Here is a 23,875-nt window from a genome sequence, read left to right on the forward strand (position 1 = left end):
TAAGATTCAGACTCACTTATATAATATAAAATATTTTTATTTTTAACATATGTGGGATTGAAAAAAAAAAATCACTTCCTAAAGCAAAAATTATATATATTTCTTCATTTTTCTGTGAATTCATATTTCAAAATATTTTCTTCTGGGTTACTTTCTTTCCGTCCTGTGAAATGGACGAAAAGAGCATTGCACTTTGAACGATTTAGTTAACAAATTTGTTCCGATGGAGTCATACACCAAATTTTTCAAGCAATTATTTGTTAAAACGAAGTAGTTAGGTGTTGATACATGAAGTAGAATATAACTTGAGTGGGCACTAATTTAATATTGGGTAATTTGCAAGAGTGTAAATCGAACATATATTCTTCTTCTTTTCTTTATAGGAACGTAGCCAAGTTGAAAAGCTATTTTCCATGCCTGTACTCATACTGTTTGCCAGCAAACAATAACACTAAAATAAGCCTAATTTAATATTTCGTATAAAATTGTAAACTTCTAATTAACTCACTTGTGTAGATTAAGATAATATTTATGTCAGAAGACTTGCGTTATGACTTACTCTAAAGCCATTTTTAGGTTATAACAATATTTAGTATAGGATTATGTTTGGCCACGAACAACATTTAGAAGACAACCATATATATATATATGATACTATTTATAATTGTTAGCAGCAAAGTAAATGCATAAAAAAACATATATGTACAGAAAATAAATAAGAATGAGAATAATTTTCATTTACAATCTTAAAATATATATGAATACAATTATTTATATAAAATTGTAACTTTTTTTATTTTTCACTTTATCAAAAAATTAATTATATTTATTTTAGATTATGGCATAACACTCCCCTTTAATTAAAATATTCAATAGACTCTATTTCTATCAAATCTCTTAAATTTAGTAAGAACATATTTTTTTTACAATGCCAGATATCTCCTATTGGGTTACTTCAAGCTCTCGTCCTATGGTCTCCTATCCTCTGTTTCAATATGATAATGGGGAAAGTACTTAACACTCTGACGTCCAAGTCAGATATTGTTATAAGTTTACAAGTTTCAAAGTTCAAACTTAGAATACCTTTTACCTTAAGTTGTCACATATTTATAGTTTTCCATGGGTCTTTTCCTATATAAGAATTAAAGTAGGTCTATCCAGGCCAATGTGTGTCTAATTGTGCTATTTAACAACTAATCATGTTCTATTTTGTAATTACTATAAATATAATTATGTCTTATTGGACTGAAAGTCGAGTTGTCGACCTAACGGTCAAAGCAAATATGATGACTGAAAACTCCTACATATTAACTAAAACTTTCAATTACCGATTAATTAACATTTCGACACTTGAAAATAAACTTAACTAAAATGTCCTCTTATCAGTTACTCAACAATTCAACACTTGGTAATACACTTAATTGAAACATCCACTTACCGGTTACTCGGCAATTCGACATCTGGTAATACACATATGTTACTTGATCTTCAATTAACAATATAACACTTTTACTTGATTCCTTAGAAATATGTGAGCCAATATAATATATGTGAAAGGAATTGGCATTTCATTAAAATTGAATAGCACTTAAAGTCATTCTAATGTATATTCTCAATTTAATTTTATAGAAATTATTCTTTAATCATGATACTACTTGGAAAGGAAGAATATTTTTTGTTACCAACATATTTTTTATACCTACCTTGACTCCTATTAGTTTATTCTTAGTTGTTGCTTGCATGACTAGGCCTACTAAACTCTTCGCTACAATCAAGAATAAAAATGGGATTAAAGAATTTCCTTGCCTCATATCTTTGGATGGTGTAAATTCCTTCATTGGGCTTTGTTAACTAAAATATATATGAAGACAAATTTTATACAATCCTTAATCCACAAAATTCATTTATGATTGAAATCTAATCTTTCCATCATGTAATACAAGAATTCCCAATTTACAGAATAATATGTCTTCTCATAGTGAGCTTTTACAATAATTCCACTTTGTTTTTTCCTTCTAAATCCATCCACCGCCTCATTTACAACAACAACACTATCCAATAGTCTTCTACCCTTAATAAGAGTCAACTGGTTTTGGTCAGTAATCTTGTGGATGACTTTTTTCAATCGCATTTTAGTTATTATTTTGTATACACACCTCACTAACGATATAGATCTATATTCATTCAGCTCCCGAAAGATTTCTACATTAACTACTACGAGTGTGATGAATGAACATTACTTTCCCTTCACCGTTTTTCCCAACTATGAAAAATTCTTACAACTTTTACCACTTCCTCTTTCATAATTTCCCATGAGAAATTTTATAAAATTCTATTATTTTATCTGATTTTCAACCCTCAAGTTTCATTCAATCTATTCTAAAAATACTTTTTAACCTTTGTTTTAACTATTCCAAGCTCCTCACATAACTGATTCTAAATTGTGATTCTCTTATTCATGTTTTGTATTGTGTTCCACCTAAGAGTGTTATGCAAATATTTTGTATTCATATTTCCTACGCCAACTAGTTAGGTCTAAATTTTTGCTTCTAGATTGCTTTTAGGCTATTTTTTTTTTCAGGTATGCAAAAAACACATTTATCTTAGACCTACTTTCGTCATCCATGCCAACCTCTTCATCCGTTCTATCAAGAGCACTTATTTGAGAAATAATCTATTTTCTTTATAATTAAATTGATATCCTCAAAAACTTCTTTATTTCAAAGTTTCAAATTATGTTTTAATTTTTTTTTTCAAATTTTTCTTTAAAATAATCTTGTTTTTCCTGTTCCTTCAGATTCTGCACTTTCTCTACTCTTTTTAATCAATGGAAAATTTTGCATACATCATATTGGCTAAAGTTAGTAGGAAAATGGGAGAAGAAAAAAAAACACATAAACTTAATATATGATAAGATGAGGACCTGTATATGTTTTGTATATGGGCTCATTTTTAATATAATAATTTATTAATGGTTAAAAATTTATCATTTATTTAATATTAATTTTTATAATATAAAAGATAATTTATGTGATGAGCAATAACTCTTTTAGTCCATTTTGGTTTGTTGATAGTTCTTTCTATATAATAATGTGAACAAAAAGTTCAAGTAAAACCATGGTGTTACATTTTAAACTAAAACTTAAAAAAAATGTAATAGATAAATATGTCTTTTAATATGGAAATATCATTATATAATTGTATTTTAATAATAATAACATGTCTTTAATCTATTTTTTAATAAAAAAATTTTGTTAATAATTCTTTAATTAGTGTTCCTAAAATAATTAATAACTTTTAATGCTAACATTTGTTTTAAAATATTAATTAAGGAATCACTGAAGATTTAAACATTTAATATCTGAGGCTATAAATATGTTTTTGTTTAAGATGTTTTATTCTTTATTTGTACATCACAGCTAATAATGACTTTATGTTTTTGAAAAAAAAAATAATAATTAAACACATAAGTTTGTTTTCTAGGTAAGTTTGTAATCCAAATGTAAATAAAATATGAAAACTGAAAGAACAAATACTTTAACAAATCAAATGAAATAATCAACCTTTTTTCATCAAATAATATTAAAATTTGAAAATTATTTCCATTTTGTTGTACATGAAAATTATTTCAATTTGATAAACCTAAATTTGCATACTGTATATAACATTATTTCTAAAAGTATTGTATTATGTATATTTGCATAAACAAAATATCCAATTGACCTATTTTTAAATATTCCATATTTTGAATTACATTTTATAGCTGATTACAAATTTCAAGGTTTATTCATTACTGTCTCGTAAAAACAAGAAAACAACAAATAAAGAATTTAATTACATTTAAACTACTTCTAGGCATAATTTCTTGAAAAAAAATCGTAAACCTAATAAATTTTCTCATTACATTCAATTTAATCAAAATTCTGAATACCAAACACGTCTAAAATGATGATATAAATAATATATTAGTAGCTCAAAATATTAATATATATATATATATATATATATTATATTATAAAATTAGGTTGTTGAAGAATGTCAAATTATAATATTTGTTTTTTAACGAATCTTCAATACTTCTTCCTAACGCAGCTTTAGAAATTAAGCCAATGAATAGATTCTTCAATTATTTAAATTTCTTACCAGATTCTTAAAGTAAAAATAATATTCTAATTATTAATTTTTGTAAAAAAATTTTAAGAATACCCCACAAAATACGGTATGATTTAACTATTTTAATTTGTGCATAATTTGGATAACTTAAAATTTTATTTTAATTTTTAAAAAATATATAATCAAGGAATCGACTCCTTTCTACCTATAACTCATGTTTTCATAGTTAGGATGGTTGTTGTATAAATTTTTCCAAAAACTAATCAAAATAATATTCTAATTGTTTAACAACAATTTTTTTTTTACGATTAATAAAATTTCAAAATATATATATATATATATATATATATATATATATTAAATTCTTCAACGCGGTACGGGTCAATAAAATCAACATGTATTTCTTATGCGCCAATTAACCCAACTCACATTTTATAAATCAAATACATTAAGAGTGAGTCGATGGGTTTCGTCCTACAATTTGTGATGGTTAAAAAAAATAACAATGCAATTAAAAAAATTACAAAACCAAATATTTAATTAAGATTTTTTTAGTTTGAAGATCTAAATAAAAATAGGAAACAGTTCAAAGACCCTATATTAATTAAACCTATTCTATAAAAGAAATGTTTACGATGAAAAATGAAGAGTTTGTAATAATTGTAGAAATGAAAAAGCAATGTGAGTGTGTGTTGGGTTGGAAACCTACCCAAAGTTCTCCAGGTTTATGTTGTTGAATGTATTATAGTTTGTTTGTTGGTTTCCTTTGAAAATGAAAATGTATGATTCAACACGCAATCTCTCATTCCTGTTTATGCCAATTTGGTCTCTGTGCATGCCTTCGCCGCTATTCCCCACCTTTTTACCACCTACCATTCTCTCTTTTCACCGCCTTAATCTCCACGTTTTGTTTAACTTCTGACATCACTTCTAAAATTAACTCTTCTTCCATTTCATCCATTTTTTCACTAACAATCATAAATATGGTTGTTATTCTTAACCAACACAACACAACACAACCCTTTTCTCCTTCACTTTGCATTTTCTTGTTACACAAGTATGACCACACAGTTAATCTCTTACTCACTCTCATAACATTTCCTCCAATTTACTCACTTTTCTCCTCTCTTGTTAGTAACAATGTTTCTTTCAGAACTGGCATTGGCCCTGCTGCAAAAAGTGCCCCACAAAACTGACACTTACATAAGCAACAATACCCAGTTCTTCTTTATTCAATCAGCTCATTGATGAGCAATACCAACTACATGAATCAGTTAAAAAAATATTGCTTTAACCAAAATTTGGAGTATTTAATGATTTTAATCTGATATTTTTGTTATTTCATGATATTTTAGCCATTCGAAAAAGATTTCTGGAGGTGGTGGAGAGTAAATGTGATAAGTAGAAAATCGATTGATGAACATGTGAGAATAAAGATTCACTGGGGCCATGTCAAATTTGAAGGTCAAATCTATGCTAGCATGACTGTTATCACTTCCCAATCTCCTCACACCAACAATGCAACCAAGAACATGCAACTGTCCCCAAGTAAATTAATGCCTTGTTTTTTTTTATTTTATTTGAAATCATGATAAAAAGTCATTGATGATATTAAATGTTGCTACATTTTGAAGGCAGAAACTGCGAACAGATGAGCCAAAATGAAAGTGAATAAGAATGAATGAATGAATGGATGGTTGGGGATTTGGAAGGGGAAGAGAGGGACATTGGAGATTTTCACAGTCCTTCAGTGCCCCCCCTCTATTTTTATTCCAAACCATACGCAAAGTACGTGGGGAAGTTCATATTGCTTCTTTAGCTCATTTGGGTCTTTAAAGAATGTACACTTCAATACTCAACGTCTTAATTTCTTTTCCACACTGACACATATACTAATTACTCTCTTACTCACTCTCCTTTCTCTTCTTCTTCAGGGTATATAAGTGCACCATTGCATGAGCTTTTTCATGGCATGTCACTCACTACTCACCACCCATTCCTAGCAACTTCATTTCCTGTTCTCATCATTGGTGGCTACGTCTTGCTGGAGAAGCAGGGCACGTGCAACATCTCTCAAGCTTCCCCTAGCTAATGATTCTGCACGTGCTCTCCTTTTCCAGCTTGATTTTCCCATCATTTTATTTCTTCTTTCATTCTAAGATCACCACAGTCCAATTCAGTTTTGGTAAGATGGTAAATGACCCTAGGTAGTTACAGAGCCAAGGCATGGTCTTCCCCTCTCTTTTCTCTCATGCATGAAATTTCAATTTCAATGTAAACATTTTTTTGCTGTGATTTCATTCATTTGGCAAGGGCTATATAATAACATATAATAAGTGAACTTCCATTAGTAAAGGAATTGAGTGTTACCTCAAATACACAGAGTTTTTCATGTGTTTGGTATTTTGCAGGTCAATTGGAATGTGCACAAAAAACTTCAGAATAGTTAGAAACAGAAGAAGTTGAGAAGGGGTGGCAAATTCAGACTCAGAATAGTGTTTTCCATCTCTTTCAACTGTACATTATTCTCTCTTCCTCCCTTTCAAATTATTCACTGAATTACTCCATGCACAATGTTCAGTAGGAAAAAAATGATTTGTTGTTAATGTTGTTTAGTTACAATTTTCTTAGATTGTTATTTATCACATGGATTACTCTGTTGAAGAGTAAATGGTTAAATCTATTCTAAAATCATTCTCTGCCAGTGTTTCCTCAGCCAAATTAATAACAATACTCATTTGCACTTTGTCTAGTTAATAATGTACAGAACTGTTGGAGCAAATCCTAATTTTAGTCTCCTTGTCATTTATCAGATTAGTCTATCCTTGTTTATTTAAACAAAAATTCTACTTATTTCCAACTGTACAAAATGAATATAAAAAGACTTTTTTGTAAAAAAATAATATTTTATATGGAAAGGATGAAAATATATATGAAAAGGATCCCAAAAAGTATAAGAATAGTGTGATACCTCACTTTTTTTTTATAGAATATATCATTCCACTTTCTCTTACTGAACTTTTTAATATTAATAAGAATAGACATTAAACAAAAAGTATATGCATTTAATGTGATGCATATTGCTTTTAATTTTTATTCACTTAAGAAGATAGAGTATTCATTTGAAATTAACACTGAGAACAAAAAAAAAAGATTACTGATAGCATAATAATAATCTGGTATGATTTGTCATGAGAGGCTAAACAGGTCCCTCTTTAGTAGAGAGGTCAATGAGTGAAACTGCACAGTTCAGAGTTGAAATTTTAAATTAATAAATTTGTAATTTGTTTTAAGAATTCAGTGCTAGTGAATTTGAGTGATTAATGCAGGAGACTGGGAGAGCTGTTGAATTTTGAGTTTTGACTGAAGCAATTTGAATGGTATGAATTGACTCAGTGTGACGAATTGGTGATGCAATAGAGTGGTACTTGTGGTGTTTCCGATTTTTTCTCAACCCTCAACTGCAGAGTTAATTCTTGTGCAAAAGTTGAGGGATGGGATGGGATTGGATTGGAGTGACAGTGGAGTTGTTTGTGTAAGTAAATGATCACAGGAGATAGAGATGGCGTATATGAGTTGATGAGTTTTGTATAATGCTAGTATAATATAATATAATACCATAATGGAATGAATGTTATGACAGTAAAAAACAAGATCAAAATAAATAAAAAAATAGTTTTCTCAAACTCTGTTGTGTAAGCAGAAAGCATGCATGCATGCAGCACTGAAAGTAGAAAATTGCCTTAAAAGGTGGGGGTGAGTGGGTGTTGCTGGATCATTTTAGTTGTGCTTGTTGTGTTGGAAATTGAAGCTAAGATAAGAGGGAGACAATCCATGACAGTGGTGCTGCAATCTTATGAAGCAAGCAATGTTGCTAACAGATACAAACATTTTTTTTTAGTTCATGCAGATTCACAAAATGTTGCCAAACACAACATTTAACACTAACTCATTTTTCCACTCTTACATAATTAATTCAAAGCAATTGATTGAGTGACACTTCAAAAAAAAATTTAGATTTTGTTTTCAATATGGATTCTTAAAATTGACAAGAGTATAATGTAGGACATGACTTATAGACTGTTTTAAAGTATCTTTCCTCATCCCATGTAACCCATGTAATTAAATATTAAATTTTGATTAAAGACAATCTTAAATATTTACATGATTCCTGTTGTCATCCTCTTGATTATTAGCTTTAAAAAATAATTACTTTTTACATATTTAAAAAGAGAAGTTTATATCATTCGTTCTAAATATTTAAGCAAACATATTTTAACAAAAAATAATTAATGTATTATAAGAGAGACAAGTGTAAAAAATAGGATGATGATATACTAACATCCTTTTAATAAATTAATATTTTATTTATTTTATTTTATTTTTTAATTTAAAAATATTATTGTAAACTATATCAGATATATATTATTTAGTGTTCATAGTGTCAACAAATTTTTTTGTAAAAACAGAGATGGAGGAATCTATCATGTCATTTTACTAATATAGTACAGTATTCAATATTTTTTAATTTTTTTTTAAAGAGGTTGAAATATTATTTTTTGTGTTGAAGATCGTAACTCAATTAGAATTTAGAAAATTTTATAATATATAAGTGAATGTTGAGTTAAGTTTAAAGTCAGATCACCTATAATATTATCTTACTTATGAGTTGTCATTCTCGGCGTGAGAGGTGTGTGTTGATTTCATGATATATAAGTGAATACAAACCTCACAAACCTCACAAATGTGAGATACCACAAAAAAATATCAATTGAAGAATTAAATTATAAATAAAAAGTTAAAAATAAAATTGTATTATTAAGAATAATGCATTATTATAATATATTCTATTAATTTGAGTGTCTTATTAATACTATGAATACTTGAAAGAATATTATAAACTAAATAATATTTAATGTTATCTATTGTAAACACTAGTTTATAAGATTTTTTCAAAGAAAACTTATATTAATATTTGTATACATTGAAATTAGTTTATCCATGAAATAATTTATATAATTTCAAAAAAAAATTAATTGTTGTATAAATTAATTTTAATTTATGAAGAATTTAATTTAATTTTTAATATTTTAATTCTTTTATTTCAAAAATATTTATAAAAAAATTTGTGTATTCATTTTATTAATTAAAATCTATTTAAATTGATAATATGATAGTTTATAAACTTGGAATGAATGTTAATGTTTTAAAAAGTGGTACTCTACTAACACTTGTTTTTATTGTGAAGTGTCATTTGAAGTCTTGAACACGCAATGCACAAATATCAAAGTTTTGTTGTGGAAAAAGTTATGCAAGTTGGGTTGTACAGAAAGAATGGGAACTACCAAATTCAAAGTTATAGTAAGTGTTTACCCTACACATACTAAACAAAAGTTTTTACTTAGTTAATTTTATTCAAAAATTTATTATGGTTTTTAAGATCACAGAAACTTAAGAGACAATTTTTTTTAAACCTCCAAATGTTATTCTAAGTTTGTATAAAATTTTATTTAATCTATTCCATAAATATAGATTATTTTATTATATCTACAAAACACTGTCTAAATCACTTGAAAAATCTGTTCAGACAAGATTTACCAAATGCTCAAAATTATTCTATGAATATAATTAAAGTCCAGTGACAATATAAAAAAAAATACTTATTTCATTGACCATTAATTATTATATATAATATAAATATTAATTTTATAATAGCTATTTTAAAAATATTTTTATAATTAGAGAGTTTAAATTACATTAGAGATTTCAGAATTGAACTGGTGGATTTGTAGTTGTTTCTCCAATTGAGTTTTACAATACAGGATTAACAGTTAAACTTGGTAATGAAAGTACAAATTAGATGAATAAATATAAACAAAAAAATATAATAAGTTAAATTTGACTGATAAAAAGTAAGAGTAAAAAGAAGTACAGCTAGATAAAAAAAAACATTTTTAACAAATCTTAGAATTTTTTTTAATTATTTTTTCTCACCAACACTCCTTTCTCTTGTAGAAAATGTGAAAATATGAAGAGATATAAAAAAATGAAATTATTTGTCTAGGATAAGATTTCAACTTAATGTCATTTTGAAAAAGAGTAAAAAAAAACTAGTAAATTACACAAATGAAGCAAATCTTGTTCTAATGTCTGACTCCTGATTCGATAAAATAAAATAAAAAATCCAAGATAACACTTTCAAGAGGGGGATAAGTTTGGAACACAAAACATTATTTAAATGTTTATCACATTCTATCATCAAGCAACTACATTAGAGTTCAGATAATAAGGCAAAATATCCTAAAGTTCAGATAATGAGGCAAAATATATGAAAGTTCAGATAATGAGACAAAATATTCAAAGTATAAAAACTAGTACAAACTGATTTATTTGACTTCATTAATTACTCAATTTAAGGAAAAACTACCCTTTGTGGCAGAACTCATTGGCCCCCCATTGAAGAAATTATATGCAGTCAGCAATTTAAATAAACTTATCTTATCCGACAGAGACACAGTCGATCAAAGCAACTTGAAAACTACTCATTATTAAATTATCTTACAAATATACAAAGACTTTCAAAGTGGTCACCATTAATTTTAGGTTTTGTTTCTACTCTGTTTACTTGGATAGAAAAGCAAAGACTTTTTTTTTTTGCATTCATTCAAATATAAAGAAAGAAAGATAAAGATTTGTGAAACTTTTGTTTGCATCTGGAAGAGGAATAAAATGAGTCTATCTCTTAATCGAAAAAAAGCTAAGAAAATTACAAAAATTTACATACTATTGTCAAAAGATCAAAATTATCTAAATTTTTTATACACATAAAAGAACACTTTATATATATTATAATAAAAAATATTATAATTTTTATATTATAAATAAAAATAAGATGATTAATTATAAATTTTATAACAGAGATTATATATTAAACTTAATAGACTGTTATATATTTATATAATAATAGTAGAAGGTAAAACATTTGTAAATTTACCTTTTATATATATATATTTTTTTAAATTTCCTTTTGACATCAATAACAAACTAACTTTTCTCACCATCTCCTCTTCCTATTTCTATCCAACCACTGCACACTGCAAAATCTCCAAAAGTTAGGTAAGTTACCTTTAACAATTCAAACTCTGAACCCACTTATATAGATTTTCAAAGAATTGATTATGCAGAAAAATGATGTGTTTAGGTATGATATTCTGTGAGCTAGAGATAAAATTAGATAGATTGATAAAGTGAAATTACTATTTAAGTGAAAATATGGTATAATGAGTTTCACCCAGACCCAACTCAATCCAGGAGGAATGATAAAAAAAATCATTTTCCCCAAAATCAATCATACCCACAGCATCCACTGAAAATTTACAAACCAAGCAATCTGAAAATTAATTCCCCCAATGCTAGTGGCCAATGGACAAACAATCAACATGCAATCAACCAAGTGCAAACAATTTGGGAATGAACAATAGGGGGCAGAATGAGGAATGGGGTGATATAGGAAAAGGTAATTTATGAGATTCTGGAACGAAACATAATGCAATTCAACCGTATTAAAGACTGAGACAACACATAATAATATGCAAACTCTGTTCCAACTAACATAAAAATTCTTAAATGATCAAAATTGTTAAACTGCAACTGATCAAAACAAAGCACTGTCATATCAAGCAGTCCTGGCCAAAAAGGAAGCTAGCTATAAGAAAAGTGTAAACAACACGATAAGGTGTTATCAGACAACTAATCTTCTTCCTCGCCCTCATTTTCAGCAATGTTGAAGTACCTCAGTTCATAAATATTTCTATCCTTGTTTGAAGCAATCACTCGGAGCCAGTCACGCACATTGTGTTTCTTCAAGTACTTCTTAGTCAAGTACTTCAGATACCTGTCACAATACAAGCAATTAAACACTTACACCCTAATTCACAGATATCAAAATAAATGTAAAAAAAGTTTGAAATCAAATGACTTAGATGAACTTTGGCATTGGCACTTATGAAAAAGGTAAAATGAACTAAGTTCCTTTCTCTCATAAGCGAAAATCAATTATGTACTTAAATCCAAAAGCTTATCCAAACACAGTGATGAAATATTTGCAGTATTAAAAACGACGATAATTGTAGCCACATCAATGGCATTTGTCAGCAACAATCCATAATATCAAAGAACCCCGGCATTTACATCTATATAAAACTTTCTGCTATCATACTTATAAAAGCAATCTATTGCCACAAGTTTTATGTGCAGTAATACGATGAAAAAACATTACCGTTTGGAAAAGTTACTGTCAGAGGTGACAATGATCTTGGTCTTCTCGCGGGCAACAGTAACGGAGTCACCAAGAGCACCAGCTTTGCCACCAACCTTGATCCTCTCTTGAAGAAACTTCTCGAGAGAGGCAATGTCCATGATCTTGTCTTCCACTGGCTTCGCACAGTCAATGGTGAATGTCGCCCCCTTCTTCTTCCCCTTAGCTCCGGCTGCACTTCCTCGACTCATTTTCCTCCTCTGTTATATTATACTCACCTCTGCATCCACACGAAGATGTTTATGCGATGTGACTTAACATTATGTCAATCGAAATTCAATGGCAATCGTTTTTTGCTAATCAAATAAAAAATGAAACAAAACCTTCAAGTATCTAAAGCAATTAGAAAATAGAATAAAATACGGTGAAAACCCTAATTTGCCTTTGTTATTGACGAAGAAGAAGACGGTTCATAAAGGATAGAAAGAGTAGTACCGTTTGAGCGACGTGAAGATGCGGCGGTGAGGTTAGGATTCGGAAGGAGATGATAACGGCGGTGGATATTTAGGGTTTGGATTTCAGGTTTTATATGATGGATCCCTCAACTGCAAACAACCTCAGGTTTTCTTCTAACATGAAACGCCGCGTTTTGTGTTTTTTTTTTCTTTCTTATATATTGGTTTGATGTAGGGTTTTCGTTTTTTCTCCTCTTAATTAATATTAGAAACTGCTTATTATGTTATTATTTACATAATACATATATGCTATACCTTTAGTTACATAACACATATTATTATACTCTATAATTTGCATGGGTTCTTTATTTATAAATGAAAAAAAATTAAGTTAACACTTTATATAATGAAAAAAAAATATATGTTTTTTTTTTTCTTGAATAAAGCTCGCAACATAAGACTGAACAAATAAAGTTTAGGAATGATATTGGGTTTAACGAAAATAGATATGAAAAAAGATTTAAATTAAACGAATATTAGTTATCATTTTTTAATTGTATAATTTTCCCCCTATCCATATAATAAAACATTATTTAAAATTTGTGTAATAAAATAATTGGAAATTCTCCACTCTATATTTTATTTTTCTTTTATCCTATATCTTAAATTTTCTCTCAACATGGAGAAATTTTATTATTAACTACTTTATTTTCAACATGGATTTATGTCTTAATGAATATGTAAATAATGATATAGAAATTTATTTTTTTACCAAAAAAACTCAATTTCATATATATCATCTATTTTTTTTTTCTAAAATAATTTTACTAGTGTTTCATTACAGTATTATTACATTATTTACTTATTTTAAAAAGTTATTATTGCTTCGTAATTTCACTATTATTCATTAGTTGTATGATTTTTTGACATTACTTTCATTGTTTTTAGAATAAAAACCTTATTTAAGTATAATTAATATTTTCTTTGTATTATTTTACAAGTATTTCATATTTTATATAAACATTTTATTAATTTTCAATTTCTATGATTATGCATTATTTTGGTAGTACTATAGTGGGATTATTTGTATTTGTTACAATAATAGCGCTATTTAACTTTGAATTTCAATATATAAATATAATTTATGATTTTTTCTATTATCAAAATATTTAAGTTTTCATCTTGGATTGTAATGTTTCTTTATTGTTATTTTTTTTTAAAATCATTATATTATTAGATGTAATTTTGTGACATTATTTTATTAGTATTTTTAGTTTTAATAATTATTTTGTTTTGATAATACTATTCATTTGCCATTTTATAGTTTTTTTTTTGCAACGTTATGTTTTTATTAGATTTAGAAGTATATAGCATATAACATTTCGGCGCGAATGTCAGTTAAATTCGGATTTGGATGATAATGAATCACTAACCTTTTTTTTTCATTAATTTGAATTAGCTTGTATCTGTTAAATTATGGGTTTTTACCCAAGAAAAAATGTATAAAGTGGGTGGAAAAGTCGTGCACCAAAAAAATAGTTAACTTCAATTTTTCAAGGTAGGCATTTGCATGTTTAATATATGGATCCAAGTCACAAAATCAAAATGAATAAAAGAGAAGAGATTAAGTAAAGTCTGATATAAAAGTTGAATAAACTACACCAATTAAATTAGTTGAAACTAATTCTATTTGAAACTATTTTTTGGGTTATTTTGTAGCTGAAAACATAATTTTAGCAGACAGTAGTTATAAAATCTTGATAACCTCATACGTATTTTTGAAAATTTCAAAATACTTATAATCCTAAAGGAGAGTCTACTTAAATTAGTTAAACAAGTTGTAAAAAATTTAACATCTGTTAAATTCCAACTGATACAAAAAAAAAAAAAACTCTAACCAAAATTTTCTAAAACATTCATAACCTCATGAAAAACATTTTAATTTGAGATGAAACTCAATCTAAACTGATTCGTGAATACCATTATCAAGAGGCCATTTTGAGACATAAGATATTGTATTTTTTAAATTATTTTGAAATATCAATATAAGAATTATAATTGAAAAATGGTCAAATAGGAAGAATAAAATTAAAAAAAGAAAAGATAGGTAAATCAAGGAGTGTATTCCAAGACGAAAGTGGCTTTCTAGAGTAGGACGTCACTCTTTTTTACATATCTAACATAGGCTATCACCCCATCCAACATAAAAGATTTCACAACATGAACATGGCATTTAGTGGTAAGATTAAGTATATTCTCGATACACAGCATTTGCATGAGCATCGATATCAGAAGAAAATAATTTATCCTCTGCAATAAATCCAACCACAAATGTTCTCATTCACTAATTCATCACTTGAGATGACAGTGCACCAGTATTTCTTCCAAAACCTAATTTTGCCAGCTAATTATGATATTATTTTATGCCCACCTAGGCAGAGAAACTAGAGGAGACCAATGTCCATCACACTGCCACATGGCTGCCAGAAACATGAAATCCAAGGCTAGCCAGAGTATATAGTCTGTCATAACATGCCAGCCAGGCTAAAGCATTATGTAACGTTTCTCAAGCAAACTTAAAATTTGATTTCCCACAATAACTGTAATTTGACATAAAAAAAAGTATATCACCGATTTTGTGAAGGCATTCTTTCCGATTCATGCCTTAATCGAAAGCTGCTGGATCTGATACTTGGGTCTGACACACTGGCACTCTGGTGGTATGCTCTCCAACTTGAATCTCTACCAACATGATTTAATGCCAGTGAAGGCAAATGATCTCTTTCCCAAGCATGAAAGCGACTTTGTAGATGAGTTTCTTCTTGAAAATTGTGCGCTGCAGAACCTGGGATATAAACGAAGCCACTACTTTGGTCCGGTGACGAGGCCACTGGTGGTAATTGAACTGACCCACTATGACTACTGGATCTTCGAGTGCTAGAAGCAACAGGTGTTCGTACTGAGGCAGAATTATGATGTCGTTGAGGTTGATAGTATGCTTGAAGAGCCTGAACTCTATCACGGGCCCGAGCATTGCTGCCAGGATAAGGAGGAATCATTGAAGATGCAACAGAGTTCCCAGACCTAGCAGCAGAACTACAGAATTACACGCAGATGCATCAAATGTCTAGTTCCATCGATTTATAATCTATCAATTTAATTAACCCAATTTCTTTAAGTAGTTGACAGCAATACAACAATACGAGCCTATGAATTTGAGGCTTAAGCAATATACTAACTTCCGCAAATACTAAAGCCTCCTAGTAAGGTACACAAACTATAAACGGGTTACCTGTGACCAACAAGGAATGGATGCATAAAAGATCCGGATCTAGGGACCTCCGAAACACCCCTGGCTGGCCTTTGACTACCAGGTGATACTGAGATCTGATCTGTGGTGCCTAGACGGCTGCTGGCAGAAGAAAAATGAGAGGAATTGTGATCCCAACTGTGATAATGAAGATCAACAGCAGGAAATGTGTAGGAGGTTGGCATGTCACCAGGTACAGGTGGACCATTCCAGTGGCTGAAATTAGAAGCTTCAGAAACTGTTCCACCAGAGTTGGAAGTGGAGGGATGTATTGGTCCAAAGTAGGCAATATATGGGCAAGGATGACTAGAAGATGATACAGCTGTATGTTCAGCAAATATAGCATGTTGTCCCAGTATATCATGATCTGCATCTTAAAGTTCAAGTTGAGATAACAAATTCTGTCAAATGCAAAGTTGATGAAAAGGAGGCTAGTGTTCAGGGAAAAAAAAAGGATCTTACATGCAGTTGATGAAAAATCTCCTTCCCTGGAAAAATAAAAAGCAGAATATGAGCTACCATTTTATTGAAAAAGACTTCTTTTTAGGAGGAGGCAGCATTAACACCAAATTCTGCTTCTCTAAATCCTCTGCAATCGCAAATTCTATTACAATCACAACCAATCCTCCATTTCAACATGTCTGTTAGTATAATGATTTTGCTCCACGATAGTAATAGAACAGAAATCAGTTTTGAAACCCCAAGGTAACATTCTAATTTCTAAACCAATCTTATGTTGACAGTGCTTGTATGTCTGCATTTTTTTTTATTGAAAAAATATTAAATTTTGACATCTTTTTAACAGTTAATATGGGTACCAATAAATCGTTGCTCTGAGTGAAAACTAGGTTTAGTTCCCTTAAACAAAAGTCTTGGATTTGAGCTTTCTGAATGCAAAAACATTGTTGGGAGAAGAGATTCCACTAATGTTAGTTAGTCATGCATAAATATTGGTTATCAGCAAAGCCGGTAAATACTTTGCACTATTGGCATGGTTATCTAAAAAAACAGTTTAACACATGGAAGTTTCAAAGAGAACAGCGAGAGGTTTGGAGAGTAGTCAAGGCTAACAAAATGCGTACAGTAAATGGTGTTGCACCCTTTATTATTGTTATAGAATTTAGATGACAGAACAGTTAAAATGCCAGGGAAATATAAAGCCAAAAACCACCCTCATTTCATACACGCAGAGACTGATTTTTGTTCTACTGAATGATAAGAGAAGTGTGATGTCAACTTGAATACTAGAATTCAACTTGAAATATCTTTTTATCAAGAATTCCTATATGCAACTGTTTCATAAAGAATTATCTTTACGTATAATCAAGTCGTACTGAATACAAAGACTTTATGGATAGAAACTACCTTTTCAAGTTCTAGTGAGACTACCACTCTCTTCGAATTCTGAATTATTTTTTCAAGATATCCATTTATCCCCCTTTTAGTTCTCAAAATTCTTATTCTAAAATATAATCCGAATTTAAGAATTCAGATGGCTTCGATACTTTAACCACATTTCAGATTTAACTTTATTAACCTAATTTGGTTCCAAGCTAAGCACATCATTGTTAGCACATCATAACATGTGTGGTACTTAAAAACAAATCAATGTTATCAATAACACTGAAATACCAAAACAGCCTTCACAAAAATCCATATGCATGTTTATCAGGGCAAGGCTCTTAAAAAAACAAAGGAATATCATCAATGGGAATTTGAACACAGATTATTCAGCATGCATATTCAAGTGTATTACTATAAGCTTACTCGAAAGATGAAGGAAGTCGAGTCAAGTTTCCAAAAGGGCACCAGTGAACTCCAAAGGACTGCAGAAAGCATTTAGAACTAAAGTTTAGTTAACATGTTAAATGGAATGTATCTATCTGCATACAAATTGAAAGGAATCAAATAATTACACACACACACACACACACTATATATATATATATATATAAGGGATATCAGCTAGAACTATGCATGGAAGCAATAATGGACCAGTAGGGATTTGGAAGTGCGGCAAAAGCATAGAAATGAAGGCAAAAAAAAAAGCAGGAGTGGGGGTTAAAATTCAAAGCAAGTCAAAGGCGTTGAAATATTATATTTTAATTTTTAAGTGGAAATGCACACATTGTTCAATTTTTTCTTCAATCTATAAAGTAGTTTTTCCTTCTCTTCTCATGTGTACTCTCATACAATATCCTACTACAACATTATCTGGTAAATCCTTTTTGAAAAAATCCAGAAAATTACATGTTCGCAGTTTCATAATCTTACATATGATTAAAAATAAATAAGCTAGTTTTACTTAAGATTAGTCTGCAACTTAAGTTACTCAGAGTCGGTAGAATATCAGATGTAGATACAGGTTAGGATTGTATGCGATTAATGCCCCTCTAAGATCACGTCTTTCAATTGGACAGAAGTACTCAGTAGGTAGCACTGATTAATACAACAAACATTTAAGACTGATACTTGTCATGCCCAGGTCAAATTCACATATAGCAACGGACTGAGTTTGCAGGATTAAATTTAAGGCTCATTGTAAAATGAGCTAATGCAGCAAACACATACATATGCTGTAAAAGAGAAACAAAACAGCAGAAACAATTATAAGGTCACTTGCAGTTTTCTATTACCATTTCCGAGTAGCTAACATCGTATAGATCCTCATCATGGGTCCATTCGTCCATGCTAAATTCTGGATATGATCGGCCACCATTAGCATAAAGCCACTGACCTTTTTCAATCTTACGACAATTGGGGCACTGCATTGCCCCCTTTACATTGAAGGCTGAGCCAATGCAATCTGGACAATAAAAATAATATAATAAGTATAGCAATAGGCCATGATGCCGTGCAGATGCTCCAATCAGCTTGTTATAAAATTGAGTCTAGTAAAACATGAAACCAAGCAATATTGCATTAAAAGAAATACGTGCATCTAACTTTTCTGTAAAGAACAGCCGGTTGGGGTGAGGGTGTTTTATGTATAGGCCATTGGTTCAAGTCAGAGGGAAGACACTTTGATGTACCATTAAGATTTTCCCAGCTCATCAAAACCAATCTATTGATTTTTTCGAACAGATAATTAGCAATGTTTTATATGATAACTTGTAATAATACTAATGGAATACACATAATTTAGTTAGGCCTAATTCAGACGACTATGCAACCAAGTTGAGGAGTATTGAATGTCTTCTAAAAGAGTTAGCTTCAGTCAATTTAACAAAATTGATGAAATTTGAGGCATATTCTTATCCGTATACATTCATAAAACAACTATTCAGAGAGTTAGTCTATTTCAACCAGAGAAACACAGTATTAATGATAAATATAAGAGGAAAGTTCCACCACCTACACGCTCCCTTTACCCTTTTCAAAAAAATAATAAAACACAAAGCACTTTCTCCCTCTCCCACGCTCTTATTTATCACAGTCAACAGAGGAACCTATGTTCAGATATTGAATTCAATCCACCACAGCTGACTCAAGCAAGCACCATCAAGCTATTCTACACAACCACATAAAAAAATACCACCACCCCATCAAAGACCATGATAACATCTCCTAAATCATCATACACACAAAAGCAGGCCAATCCAATAGCACCGTCAACACAATTGCGAGTACATCATCACCAAAAATTAATCATTCCTCAATCCAATCATCCGACAGAAAAAGAACTCAGATCTCGATCCTCCAAACTCCAATCCAACAATTCCAACAGCGTCAAATAAAAAATAATTAAAAAAAATCGCAATCCACGTAGCACATACCGAGATGAAATTGATGTCCGCATTGAAGCTTGGCCCAGGATCTATCACCGCTATCGGTAACAGCCTCAAGGCAAATCGAACAAGGCACTGAACCGTAGGACTTGTTCGTGTCTCCATCAAGGTTATCGTTATCAAGACCCATCGCAAATTGAAAAACCCTAAGATGGCATCACGTCACTGTAACGCGAATCGCATACCACGCACAAATTGGGAGACAGAAGGGAACGTTACACGTATTGGGAAGCACGGTAGTTAAATAGGTGAGATCTAAATTCCGAAGTCTCTTTTTGATTTGGTTGAGTAGAGAAAGGAGAAGAAGAAGACGAAGAAGAAGAAGCCAAAAAAAGAAGAAGAAGAAGGTTTGGAGTTTGAGGAATGAGATTGGAATGGCAGCAAAGCAAAATCTCTTTGTCTTTGTTTTTTATTTTCCTTTTTGTGTCTTAATCTTGGACCGTTAGATGTTGTGGTTGGACCTCCTAAAACTGTTGTCCAAACAAAACTACTTTGATTCATTTCTTTTCTTTCTTCCGATTGCATTTAATTATGGTTGAACCCGTCCTCCCATTTCTTTCTTTCTACGTTACTCACGCGTTTAATCACCAATTCTACTTTCTATATACTAATATTCTAATTTCTGCATTTTTAGAAAATTAAATTAATACTACACACTTTTTCATTCATATTCATATTTTTAGTTTTCAGTGGCTGGATTATAGATTATTGTAAAGACAAATAAAGTATGACACAAACCCAATGTACTTTTTTTTTTCATTTTTTCACAAGAATTTGATCACAAAAAATATTTAATCTATATCTATATATAATTATTTTAAATACAAAAAAATTTTCACAATTTTTTTTGTCTGATTCTACCTTTATTTAATATATCTCATTCTATTAATATAATAGAGTATTTTGTCATTTCATATGAATTACTTAAAAAATAAAATTATTTTTTAATTTTTTAAATTAATATTAATGTATAATTTTTATATGACTTGCTCACCCTTCCCTTACTTCCTTATTTTAAGGTAACAAAGAGAGCATACTCTTACCAGTTTTCACACCAAATCTCAAATATAAAATAAAATAATCTTCATTTTCAATCACTCCCTCCACTCCATTTTTTGCTTTTCAATTTTGATTCATCCAAAATTATTTCTATATGTATGTTACATTTCTATCATCATGAAAATTAAGTAAAAGAATAAAATGTGGATACATATGCACGATTGCGCGTGTGTTTTTCACTAGTTAAGTTCGTTTTTAAAGGTAGTATGATCGAGATTTTTCCCCCTTTCATATTTAGATATTATAATTAGAATTTATGAAAAATAATTTTAAACATCATTCGTTTTAAGAATGCTTAAATTGTATTAGTGTGCTGTATTAATTTAATTTAATATAAAATATTTTTTTAATAAATAAATTGAAGCTTTTATTTCATTTTTAATTTATTATATATGATTGATTGTAAATTGTGCTTTTGAGATAAAAATACATTTTAAACTTTTTTTAAATAAAGTTATCACTGAAAAACATTAAATGCATATCAAAGATTGTAATTAATTGAGTTTATTTATTAAATACAGGAATATTGATGTAATTAAAATACAAATTTGATGTAATTTGCACATTTAATATTAACAGGTAACAACACACCAATTCTGGTAATAAAACAGCTAAATAAGTGTCATAAAACTACTTTTTTTAATTCCGCTTGTGTTTATCAATTTTTATATTTTTTCCTATGCTTTACAAATTATTACTTTAAAAATAATCAAATATATGTGTGTGATTTTTTCATATGAATCTACAAGTATATTACAAATTGAGAATTACAAAATTAAGTTTCATATATATATATATATATTCTCGTCGGTTAATCTCGGTTGGACTGGACGGAGAATTTCGTTTTTGGTCTGTCTTTTCTTGGTGTATTAGAACAACGATCAGTTGAGATAGAGGGGAGTCTACCTGTTTATCATATCCCGACGATCAAGTCAGTGAGAACATACCAAATAAGTAATCGATTTCAGTATTGAGTATTTAAAAACAACGTATCTTTTTTCGAGGGTTTCAAGTTCCTTTTACAGTTATCCCTTTAACAACTTTCACACACCAAAATATAATATCAACTGAAAGCATATCTAACATAAAGATATTCGGTCTACAAGCACCTTTACTCACGGTAATAACAACATTAGAGAATCTCCTGCACATTTATTTACAGGTGCTTGTTACTTAATTAACAACTTACTTTATTAACATATATATTCAATTAATAATGTATATATTCATTAATATATTTAATTAATAACTTATATATTCATTAATATATTTAATTAATAACTTATATATTCATTAATATATATTCAACTAAGAGTCTTTTATATATATATATATATATATATATATATATATATATTTAACTAACGTTTGCATTATAATAATATGTGACCAAACTTAATCTTTCTTTGTTATTTAATTATTCTTTATCGAATTTACCATTAAAACTGAGTCAAACCCATAATCCGCCTTTTGGACCCAAAGTCGAGCTGACCATAGAAAATGTTTGGACCAAGGTCCCGAGCATTCCTGCTCAGTACAATAAATAAATAAATATATATATATATATTTTGCTTTTATTAAATTTGAAAACACATTATATTAATAAATATCATATTTAATAGATTAAAATTGGCTTCTTAATAATACTTAATATCATATTTATTATATGTAAATATCAAAAATAAAATTAAGTGATTTTACATTTTCAATTTATTAATATTATACAATGCATATAAACAATATAACAATTTTTAAATCAAAATTATGATATATTTATATATTATCATTTTTTAGCGTAACATTAATATATATATATATATATATATATATATTCTATTTGTTCAATTACTTATTTTAACAATAGAAATAATTTAAATTTGAGTATATTATATATAATAATATGTTTTAACTAAAAAAAATTGACTGCCCAGCCTTATTTTTCTTCTCAAGTTTATTTACTTACATGGATAGATAGATTTTTAAACTATGTTTTAAAAATTGTTCTTCTAACAACTTATTTTCTAGACAAGAATGTGTAATACTATGTAAGTAAAATTAATGTTTTTATACATTTGTGAACGTATTACACTAAATGCATTAATGATACATTAATATTTGTAGCAAAATCTATTTTTTTTTTATTCATTTGATGTATCATTGATTCAAGTAAGATCAATTTATGTAAACAACATTCAGACAACAATGTTTGTGTTTTCATGGTGTTAGTGCATATGCATAGCCTTTGCATAATTATTCAGGCCTCTTTCTTCTTTGCTTGAACTTCAGTAGATTGTGCTTTAGAAGAGCTAGTGATATGACAGATTCAAAGTGGAGTGCAAAAAAACAATGAACACAATTAGATTGGCATTAGCTCCTCGAATCAAGTGACTGTGCTGAAAGAAACCTCTCCAAGGAACTTATGAAATTTATTGGAAACTAAGTTTGTGTCAACAACTATAGCCAATTAAGTGATGGTGAAAATGGACTTGTACTCATTGAAGCTGCAAGATTAAGGTAATGTGTTTAATAATATTAACAAGTTCAACGAGTTTATACAAAGACTGATGAATACAAGAGAGGGGAGTACTAAAGATGAAAAGTAGACATTACTAAAGCAAAATAAGATATTAAAGCAACTAATTCTTGGATTTGTTTGCAAAAACCAAGATATTAATCACATAGGCACTGTCAACCAAGTTATTGATCACATAAAAATTGTTATGGAACTGTAGATAAGAAAGAAGAAAGAGTGCATTGATAAATTGCTAGTAATTATAATTTATAGTGCACCTTTTCCCTATACTGTCAAAGTCATTGTAGGCCTACATTGACTTTTCATCAACTTCCATGGCCTTAACATGGGAATCATACTAAGAAGACAGATTATCCAAGA

At 29.2% G+C, this 23,875-nt stretch overlaps 2 protein-coding genes and 1 long non-coding RNA gene across 4 annotated transcripts; 1 reads left to right on the top strand and 2 right to left on the bottom strand.

The window, feature by feature from the left end:
• Positions 1-6,098: 6,098 nt before the first annotated feature.
• On the top strand, positions 6,099-7,799 carry LOC150027320 (uncharacterized). Its single transcript, XR_016521692.1, has 2 exons — positions 6,099-6,630; positions 7,443-7,799. It is a non-coding gene; the product is annotated as an uncharacterized LOC150027320 (long non-coding RNA).
• Positions 7,800-11,633: 3,834 nt separating this feature from the next.
• LOC137831668 (large ribosomal subunit protein eL22z) lies at positions 11,634-13,021 on the bottom strand. Its single transcript, XM_068639434.2, has 3 exons — positions 12,866-13,021; positions 12,392-12,650; positions 11,634-12,007 (listed from the first exon to the last, which is right to left on the bottom strand). Exons 2-3 carry the CDS (start codon positions 12,619-12,621, stop codon positions 11,863-11,865), a joined length of 375 nt encoding a protein of 124 aa, XP_068495535.1. The 5' UTR covers positions 12,622-12,650; positions 12,866-13,021; the 3' UTR covers positions 11,634-11,862.
• Positions 13,022-15,057: 2,036 nt separating this feature from the next.
• On the bottom strand, positions 15,058-20,488 carry LOC137831676 (RING/U-box superfamily protein). Of its 2 annotated transcripts, none has more exons than XM_068639448.2 (6): positions 19,912-20,488; positions 18,772-18,941; positions 17,903-17,961; positions 16,598-16,623; positions 16,118-16,502; positions 15,058-15,921 (listed from the first exon to the last, which is right to left on the bottom strand). In XM_068639448.2, the coding sequence occupies exons 1-6, from the start codon at positions 20,051-20,053 to the stop codon at positions 15,453-15,455; spliced, it is 1,251 nt and encodes a 416-aa protein (XP_068495549.1). In that variant the 5' UTR covers positions 20,054-20,488; the 3' UTR covers positions 15,058-15,452. The 2 variants fall into 2 exon arrangements, with proteins under 2 accessions (XP_068495549.1, XP_068495548.1); XM_068639447.2 differs by having other exon boundaries at positions 16,118-16,508; positions 19,912-20,422.
• Between the last annotated feature and the right edge of the window lie 3,387 nt (positions 20,489-23,875).

The sequence above is a fragment of the Phaseolus vulgaris genome, chromosome 6, assembly GCF_051622355.1.
Source record: "Phaseolus vulgaris cultivar YP4 chromosome 6, ASM5162235v1, whole genome shotgun sequence".
NCBI classification, from domain to species: domain Eukaryota; kingdom Viridiplantae; phylum Streptophyta; class Magnoliopsida; order Fabales; family Fabaceae; genus Phaseolus; species Phaseolus vulgaris.